The following is a 9,753-nucleotide window of genomic DNA, read 5'->3' on the forward strand; positions in this document are numbered from 1 at the left end:
GCCCACCCGTGCCCGGGGGCTGCAGCCCGCCAGGGACCTGCAGTTGTTGAAGTCCAAGCAAAGTACCTGCTGGTAACCTTCACTTAAAAGTGGATGTGGTCTAACACATTTATGTTTTTCTAAACGCAAGTCTTTTCCATAGAGTTTTAGGCAGAATGTGCCCAGTGGGTTGGCAATAATACTTTACCTTTGTATGACTTAGAAGATCAAACTAAATAATTAACGATTAATTCACTTTCTCAGAGACGCTGAGAGAAAGGCAGTGAAGACCTTTTTTTGCTGGAGCTTCTAAGTGCAGTTTGCAAAAAAGTGCTGGGGAAGAGGAAAACCTTGCATTCACTTTATTAAGTGGACACATTTGCTGTTCTAAAAATGAAAACGCATAGCTGTTTTTTTTTAATTTAGTAAGTTCTCTATTTGTACACTCATGCTGGCCTTCAAGAAAGCACAGTGGGGTGAAGCCTGGGGCTTCCAAAAACAGGGGAAAGACAGGAAAAAGTCGATACAGTAATGACTCTTCAGCTCTACTCTAAATATGATCACACCATACCTCTCCTAAAGGCTCGACTGCGTTTGGGAGAGTTGGCAGCAGTTTTACCCTGTGGGTGGGAGGTAAGCTGGCAGGGAGTAAATAAGAACAGCAGATCTCGAATGGCTCCAAATATTTCTCCTGGAAATATTTTGTTATATGTTGTGTAATGAAAGACACACATCAGCTGTTACTATGGTTATGCCATCAGCCATTAATGCAATTAAGGTAGGAGCAGGATTTCTGACTAGACAAAATCATCCATCTTATGTAACTGCAGAGTTAAGACTACGAGCATAAGAAACTACGCTACTTTACAGAATTAGGGGATATGGATCGTCTTCTGCGCTACATCATTTCTCTTTCCAAGAACACAAAGAAAAAGACATACTGCCTCTCATGGAACGGAGACTTAGAGATGGGATGTCAAGTCAGAGCCTCATCAGAGCTAAAGTAATTCAGGTCATCTTGAAAAGGACATTACAGGACAAAGCTTGAGTTTAAACCAGTGAAGAATGGGCACAGCTCTGTGCTGGGTAAATAGCTGGCGTTGTCTGGATGCTCCTCTCTGAGGACCAACATTAACTTATTTTTTTAGATTTATCAGTGACTGCTTTTTATAATTAGATTATTCCTTTCTGTGTATAGTCTATAGACAAAGGGCAGTAATAAGCTGGTGTGATTCAAGCACTGTCTCGGTTAACCTTAGACAGAAGCCCAAGGGAGGCAGGCTGACTGAAACACAGCTGAGGGATTTCTATGCTTAAACACAAAAGAATGTTACAACTGATATTAAACACAAGCCATTTCTCTACCAAAGACAGGCCGGGAGACGTGTGCCCCAGCAGCATCTGCTGGCTGTCAGCCCCTCTGAAACTGCCCCCCCCCGCACCTCCCTCGCTCTGACCCACGTGTCCCTGGATGGAGCCTAGCAATCAGGTTTCTCTACTAAAACAAAAGGCAGAATTACAAATAAGATTAAACCATTTCTGCTCCGCGTGCGTGGCCCTATCCCTGATGCAGTCTGAAGCGTTGGCTTCAGCTGTCACCTACGACTTCTCTCCTGAAAGTCTTTGTAACTTGCGTGCAGACTGTGACCACTACAGATATTTTCCCTGTGCATAAGTTTCCACAGTAATTATTGTTCTCTCGTTAAAGAAAACAGCAGTATCGTTGTAGATATTTTCCATTTCCAGTTGAATCACGCCAAACAATTCTGTATTTCAGCCCTGCTTGGTTTCTGTCTGAATGGCTTGACAATTATTTCTTTCCGAAAAATCAAAGAACTCCGAACACCCAGCAATCTGCTGGTTCTCAGCATTGCACTGGCCGACTGCGGGATCTGCATCAACGCATTCATCGCTGCCTTTTCCAGCTTCCTAAGGTATATCTCCTCCTTCCTGAACGGCGCTCAGAAGAACCACGTGAAAATTAACAGCTTAAGTTCTAAGAGGCCAAATTCATTAAATGACTCTCTTTCCAGCATACCGTCTAGCCAACCTTCTCATTCTCTCAATCTGAAACAGCAAAATGAAACTCTGTATAGTTCGACCAGGCAAGTAAAAAAGCAGACTTCACTGCGTATAATCACTGACAGATTATAAGACTGATTATAGAAGACATTTAACCAGACAGCTTTACCAGTGGCTATAGTAGAAGCTACTTGAATATCAAAATAGCAGTACATTTTCATTTGACTAAACCTCTAGACTGACCCCAAAATTTACCTGCAAGTCTTTGGGTTTTTGTGAACCTTTCCTTTAAAGCACTTATTTGAGAAGTTGGTGGAAAATGAAAATGCAGATCTGTTAGCAGGGAGTTCACATCAACTATGACACATTTGATTTTCCACATTTTCACACATGTCAATCATTTAATCAGAGGACAGAAACAATATCAAGCATTTCAGCGAGTAATTACAACAAACAAATCACAAGCAAACCATACTCAAAAAAACACCCACCACCCTATAAATTAGCTGATGAATAATTCCACCCTAAGTAGCATATTTTTAAACCCTGGAAATACATTTAATAGAGAACTGCCAGAAATGCCATCATTTTATTCTCTCTTAACAGATATAAAAACATTTTTGCAAATTAACAAGTCAATAATAAGCTCCAATGAGGCCTTATTCAACACTGTTTTACCTCCTGTATAGGTCACGCTTGTTTCAGAAGCTTAATGTCTCACTGAAATCAATAAAGACGCCTTTACTGAACTGGAGCTGAGAAGTTAAGGTCAATACATCAAAATGAGCTCAGTTTTAACAATTGCAGGACCTTTTCTTTTAAATGGGAGCAGAAGTTTCCCAGCCTCCCAAGAAGTCAGCTATCTCTGTTCAAGGGGACTTCCAGGGGTAGTCTCCTAACGAATTATACCGGTGTTCTGTAAATATGTGAGAAAGGAGATTGCTGAAGATTTCCACCTCCCAGCCAGCTTTATGAGCATAAGAGTCAGGTTAGATGAACACGGAAAGAAAAAAGCCATCGCTCCTTGCCATGGGTGACCAGGGTATTGAAGGCACGTGTCAGCAGATGTCTGCTACACGAGACCATCTCATGGTTCTTTTCATTCTATGTCTGCGAAGGCATCTGGAGGCCTCGGTCTTGCTGTCAGGAGTATTTTTGTTTGTTGTGAGCTTTTGTACTGTGTTGCACGGTGAACACTGACTTTCCAAAAGGTTATTACTCATTTGCTACTTTCACATGTTGACAAATTGGCTGCTCCCAGTGGGTGCAGATTTTGAAGATATGGATAATAGGATGAAAGGTAGATTTCAAATTAAAAAAAAAAAAATCCAATACATAAATGCAGGGTTATATTTTCTTCTCCATATTAAAAGTAAAAATAGCTGTTGTACTATATCAGACACCACAGCAAGATAAATGCTGGCAAATACCTAAAGGCAACCACAGGAACAGCTTTCACGCTGTTTCTCAGACACGTGCACAGGTTATGATTTTACCTTCTCTGTTAATGCCATTTCCAAATGTGTCTTCACTTTTTGCTATCATTTTCTTAACATATTCCTTGTCTGTTGACAGATACTGGCCCTACGGCTCTGACGGCTGTCAAATCCATGGATTCCAGGGCTTCTTGACAGCACTAGCCAGCATTAGCTCCAGCATGGCGGTCGCCTGGGACCGGTATCATCACTACTGTACAAGTAAGGGCTACGATTTACCTAGCAACCTTACCCAGATCCTGCTATAAGGCAGCTTGCTTAGATTTCAGAGGATCAAATCAAGCACATATTTATTATCTGTGTACCTTATAGGCAAGTTTATTTATCTTACACACTAGAGATGATAGAGCAAATATAAACAATCTCTCACAGGACCTCACACGGGGGGCACTAACCAACCACTTTCAGGAGATATTTCCTCTTCCAGATCACATCCAAGCCCTGGCCCTCTTGCCATGCTTTCACCTTCTCCATAAGTAATCTTCAGTGTCCCAAACAAAATCCAATTCCTCATATTGAAGAAAAATCTATGCACCTTGGGCTTCCATCCAACACCCTGCTGTGTACCAAACAGATCTTCACGCCCATGCAGAGTTTACTAATTACAGACAAATTTCGTGCAGCTAGAGAGCTGCCTCTGCAGATACAGCAGCTGGAACAGAGCCCACGGCAAAGCACTTCTGCAGAGGTACCATCGGGCAGACAGAGCTCAGCAGCCCCACTGTGCGACACCCAGGCACTTCGGGACGCAAGAGCCATTTGTGGGGTTTGTGCTACGTTCCAGGCCCCCTTTTGAAGACTGGAACTCAGTACCTTTGTTCCCAAGCAAGGAACAAATTATCTGTAAGTTTCAATAAAAGTGGCAGAGTTATTTTTAAGTACTGATAAAAGGAGGAATATGTTATTTTTCCTCTCCTAGTAAAGGCCATTTTTTGTTTGTTCTTGCAATTTAGTTTTTAACTAGCTCTGACAACTTAGCTGGATTTAATGGAAATATAACATCAGGCAGGGAGACCAACCCAGGAAAATAAATTTGCCTTTTTTTGTGGACTTACGAGAGTATATTTTTGATTTAGGTGAGAAATAGAGATTGACAGGATTGTCAAATATGTGGATTTATAGCGATAGATACGCTCTTCTATCACAGAACTACCTCCCAAACTTTGGCGGTACTAGATTTGTGCATTCATGTAACATGAGTGGAAATTTCTGCTGAATTAGGGTGCTGAGTCGGATTTGGTGTCTGCGGAGATTGCTAGGATTTGTGCTGAGACTCCGGCTGTGCTCCAGCCACCACTGCGGATGGGGAGAAGAGTCGGGAAGCACAGCAAGGGGCATTATCATCTGCTGTAAAACAAACTAGCAGCCTCGTGAGCAGTGGAACTGGCAAAACCTGCTTTCTTGTGAATATGGTGCACAGGGGTGATGTTTGCTTTCGTCTAATAAGATGGACTTGTGCTGACTGCTCTGTGGGTGCTTTCACGGGGCCTCGCCTCTCCCCAGACACCAACTTTCCCAGTAAATGGAGCAACTTAGTGCCTGCCAGTCCCCACTTCCCTCTCCAGTTTACTTCTAAGTAGCCAGCGTTTTCAAAAGTTATGAGGAAAGGACTGAGTGACAAACACAGGGTGTACAATCTCATGGCCCTCATTAGGAAAAGGGAAGGAGACACGATATGAAACACAAGCTTATTCTGAAAGGACGCCTTAGCACTCCGCAGTGCTAGGAATGCCCTAACCTGCGCTATTTGGCCGTTCTGGCAGTTGTGTGGGAGCTCTGCCACCTGGGAGAAATGGATGAGGTCCCCCCAAGCAGATCTGCAGCTTTCGTGTTTCCTGCTAAAGCCGGGCCCTTTCCAGAGGAGTGAGGAGTCCAGAGCACCCCACGTGACCGCACCGTTCCCCAAAAAATTGTGTCCCGTTAGCAATGCTGACAGACAAATGCAGCCCTCCTTTTCCTGTGCTAAAGCACAGGTTGCTCAGGCCACTTCACAAAATATTTTCTACATGAAAGTGTAAAAGTTGGCTGGGGAAGAAACTGCTGAGCCGCAGCGCTTAATCCCCTCCGCCGTTAGCATCCGCCTGCCTTTCAGGCATGGCCTCCCCATGGTTAAAGCAGCAAGTGGTAAAACACACCCAGAGCACACAGCGAACTTGTTCAATCTGGTGATCCCGTTGAGGGTGGAAAGGTTGCCAACGTTTTGTTCTGCAACTTTTGTCGAGAATTCAGCTCAGGCAAGGAAATGTGGGGTTTTTTCCCACGTCCGGACAAAGGCCCCAAATAATGCAGGCTGTCAGCTAAATCCATACCAACACCCTTTGGACACTGAAATGTGTTTGGAGCTAGAAGAGTAGCATCCGTATTTTGCAAGAGAGACAGCCTGAAAATAAGCGTGTCTCTGGAAAGACATTTTACTCTCTGCAACATTGACTTTAATGCTTTCATGTCATGCACTCCTCCAGTCAAGAGCGCACTGCATTAAGAGCACAGGCAGAGCGACCCTGAGGGCACAAGCTTCTTTACTTTGCACAAATTGTTACTTACTGATGGCCAAACATTGCTGCTATTACTGAACATTCTGAACAACAAAACAAAAACAAAACCCCAGAAGGTTTTAAAAGCTCATGCTCTCTGGCTATTCCAGTAAAACCAGCCACTGCTAGTGTCATCCTTCGCATGCCGATTGCGAGGAAGATTAAGTCGTATTTCAGAGATCTGATACACCAAGCCTACAGGCTACACTGTGTTCTCAATCCATACATTAAACTCCTGTTGACACTGGTGCGAGTTGCATGCCTGTACAGAAGGTACTACATACCTTTGCCTAAAAACCAAAGCTATCAACCCTTTATCTTCGCTCCCCGGGAACTGGTACTCCTTTCAGGCTCAATTACATCATCCCCAATGTTTTTGTTATGTCCTAACAGTTTCCAAGAAAACCTTTGTTTTGGCATTCCTCAGCTTGACACTTGATTATCCACTATCCATATTTCTGAGGAAGAGCTGATGAGAACGTGAGAGATTACTATGATGATGAGAAAAAAATGGGACTTTTCAGCCATTCTGGACGCTAATAACACAAATAGGTTCACCAACATCCTGAAAACTAACCAAGTTCTTAAATTTGGAAGTCAGTACAACCCTCAGTGACAAAGTGCTAGCCTTTAAAGTGTATTGATAACCAGACACGTCACTCATCAGAAAACAGGTTGATGTTGATTGGCATATGGAAGAAGACAGTATGGCCACCACACACGACAGAGAAGCTAGGGTTTCAAGACCTTTTACTCTTCCTCCTCTTGCTTTCTTCCTCCTGGGCAACCATGCCGGGCAACTCTCTTTTCACCCCCTAATGTGGCTTTGGGGCCTATGAGACGCTACTTTCACGGCAAGGAGGAGAGAACTGCAGAAATCTGTAGTCTAAAAGTATGCAATAAGAGGAGAGAAGGCAGGGGAGTCGGAGGGGTTTGAACGCCAATCGCTAGCAAGATGGGAAAGCAGATTATTGTATTTCAAAATTTGATCATTAGGGGGGAAAGGAGAAAACAGAAGCGGTTTCATGTTAGTGCCTGACAGCGAAGGAGGAAGGGGCAAACTCTGAGGAAGCTGTCTATCAACAGCCAAGCATTCAGGACAGAAAATGACATTTTCTGTCAAGGCAGACATTGTTAATTCTCCCTCCCTGGCCATTCAAATGAGGAAAACGTCCTGAATTATGGTCTTAACATAGCGAGGGAAGAAGGAAGCAGCAGCCTGGGGGGTCCCCCTGGAGCTGGGATCAGGCGGGCAGAGGGCAGCTGGTGGAGAGCCCAGGGGGTCAGCGATCTGAAAGCAGGCAGCCACGGAGACGTCTTTGCTGAAGGCATTGCCATCTAACGCACGGTCCATTTTGGTGAGAGGGTAGCACGCCGCTGTCAGCAGGTTATGGAGAGGGGAAGGATCCCGGTCAGTTTTTTTCCTTTCATAAGCATGGCATAGAGTGACAGTTTTAAAAGGAAAGAAAAAAATCTAGAAGATTTTACACTTGCATTTAAGAATTAGGGGGAAATGGAAAATCTGGAGTGAGTTATGTCAGTACTTTTCTCAGTATTACGAGAGAAGACGACCAAAATCGTCAGGGATTTCGCAGCAGCATTCAGTTTCAAAAAGTAGAATTGCAGTGAGTTTTACCTAATCCTTAACGCTCAAGGAAATCTAGGTTGTTATATCAGTATCCAAAGATCAGCAGACTACCATTTGCTCCAATTGCAGCTGTCAGCCCTGTCAAATTCGGAGCATTGTCCTGACCTCACACTTACTGCAGCCGCCCTGCCCCACTTCCCTCATCACGTCTTGCACCTGCATCAGTTTTCCCTGACAAAATGCCAATGTTTATACAGATCTTGCATTTTCACTGAAGCAGGAGGTAATCGCCAAGACAGCTTTATGATCGTGGAGGACCACAGCAAAAAATTAATGGAGTAAAAAAATCCCCTTATTGGGTTATTGTAAAGAGCTTTTTCTAATGATATGCACAATAGAAGCTATTACGCAGTGCAGCTCTTATTCCTACAAAAAATGAATACTTGTGAGCACCCGGGACTGGTGCTTTTCACACTGCAGAGGAAGTAGGTACCAACACCTATTTTACTTATGACTGATACATATTTTCCCTTAGAAGACTTCCAGATATTTTTGTCTTCGACAAACTTTGCCAATTTTAAGTGATGCATGCCATGAAGTCTGGTACAAGCCATATTGTTCTGGAATATATCAGTTATTATAACTTAACCATTTGCAAGAATGAGGAAAAGGGACTTTTCTTCCCTCCATCCTAGAAAATCCTGTTGACCTTTTGTTTGAGAAATTCCTTTTGAACACCAGCCTGAAATCTAGTTGAAAGGTAGCCACTGTATCAGAGGTTTTTTTTTGCTCTTTCTGTGAAAATCAGCTAAATGTTTGACCAATTTATAAATCTTCAAAAAATCTAAATTTACAAATGTCCCCACAGACTAAAGATGGAGAAATATTTTATGATCATGTCACTAAAAACTGGCCAGCATAATCAAAAGGATTGTTCCATGCTCTATCTAGCACTTCCTAAAATTCAAGCTTTTGACATCACAACTTTAGTAATCTTTAAAAGACGGGGGTTTTTTGTTCACAAGAGTGACCTCTTTCTGTTCCAAAGCAATTACAGAAGCCATTTAAAATCCCCTGTATTAATATTTCACTGTATGGAAAAGAGAAGTTTCCCTCGTGCTCTTCAAGGAGAGAAAGCCAGAGCACAGGAGTGATTGGACTTAATAGGACCAAATTGCCAGCACTGGGCCCTAATTAGGAATTATATCCTTAAACATACGCTGAACTCCGTACATACACATTTAACTGAATGAGGACCTACATGGCTGTTACATTAAATTTTATCAGGCAAAAAAAGGCATTTAAGGTAAAGCAATGGCTCTGCACAAAAACAACGGAACTGCTCTCGACTTGCTCTCTTGCTGGCGGCCCTCTCAGAGGAGGACATTTTTGCCGTGTGAACGGAGCATGATTCTCTCACTGTTCTTGTACTGAAAGTATTTTTTTCTGGGTAAAACTAAAATAATATCAGGTTTGTTTAATTTTACATTGATACATTTTTAGCTACTTCTGATGTGTCATTAAATGTTTTCTGGAGGGTCAACATGCAGCTGATTTCACTAAGACTATTTCACCCCGTGCTCAATTTGCAAAAGGCCAAATCCAGAAGGAAAAATTTAATATTGTAAGTTCTGATTCTCTGCTTTTCTAGTATCCAAAATGGGACTCCTTAAATGTGAGGAGAAAGAACGTGTGAACTCAGCCCCAGAGATCCGCTTTCCAAACCGCAGGCTGTCGAGACGTGCCTGGTGCCACACTCCATTATTGCATGGTCCTTTTATTCTTCACCTAATAAGAAAATGGGGTTCCCTAACGCTCATGGAAAAGTAACTAAAATAAACTTTTTCTTACAGTTTTTCATAGAAGAGGCACAAGCGTTAAAGCAAAAAATTAGGAAAATAAAGGAAAAAAAGAAAGCTAATGGAAACTGAGAAGTGTCGTCTCGCTGTGCTCCCCGCGGCCCTGCCAGGCGCGTGGGCCTTCCCAGCTGCAGCAGAGGGGGAACCGAGGCAGGGCACTGCCAGCCAAAAGCACGGGGAGTCTTCCCCTAGAGTGCCCTATAGGCTGCACTCTTCCTGCTAAAAAATTAAACATAGAAATCTTCATTAAAGCCACTCTTGATAGAAAATATTTG

The 9,753-nt window shown here is 43.0% G+C and overlaps 1 protein-coding gene across 1 annotated transcript in view; it reads left to right on the plus strand.

Annotated features, from left to right (window-relative positions):
• RGR (retinal G protein coupled receptor) overlaps positions 1–9,753 on the plus strand; it is a 17,650-nt gene that overhangs the window by 1,382 nt on the left and 6,515 nt on the right. The window contains exons 2-3 of the mRNA XM_009334612.1: positions 1,757–1,913; positions 3,577–3,698. Of these exons, the coding sequence (XP_009332887.1) occupies positions 1,757–1,913; positions 3,577–3,698 (279 nt within the window). The remainder of the gene's footprint in view (positions 1–1,756; positions 1,914–3,576; positions 3,699–9,753) is intronic.

Source organism: Pygoscelis adeliae, unplaced genomic scaffold, assembly GCF_000699105.1.
Source record: "Pygoscelis adeliae isolate BGI_AS28 unplaced genomic scaffold, ASM69910v1 Scaffold361, whole genome shotgun sequence".
Lineage (NCBI taxonomy): Eukaryota > Metazoa > Chordata > Aves > Sphenisciformes > Spheniscidae > Pygoscelis > Pygoscelis adeliae.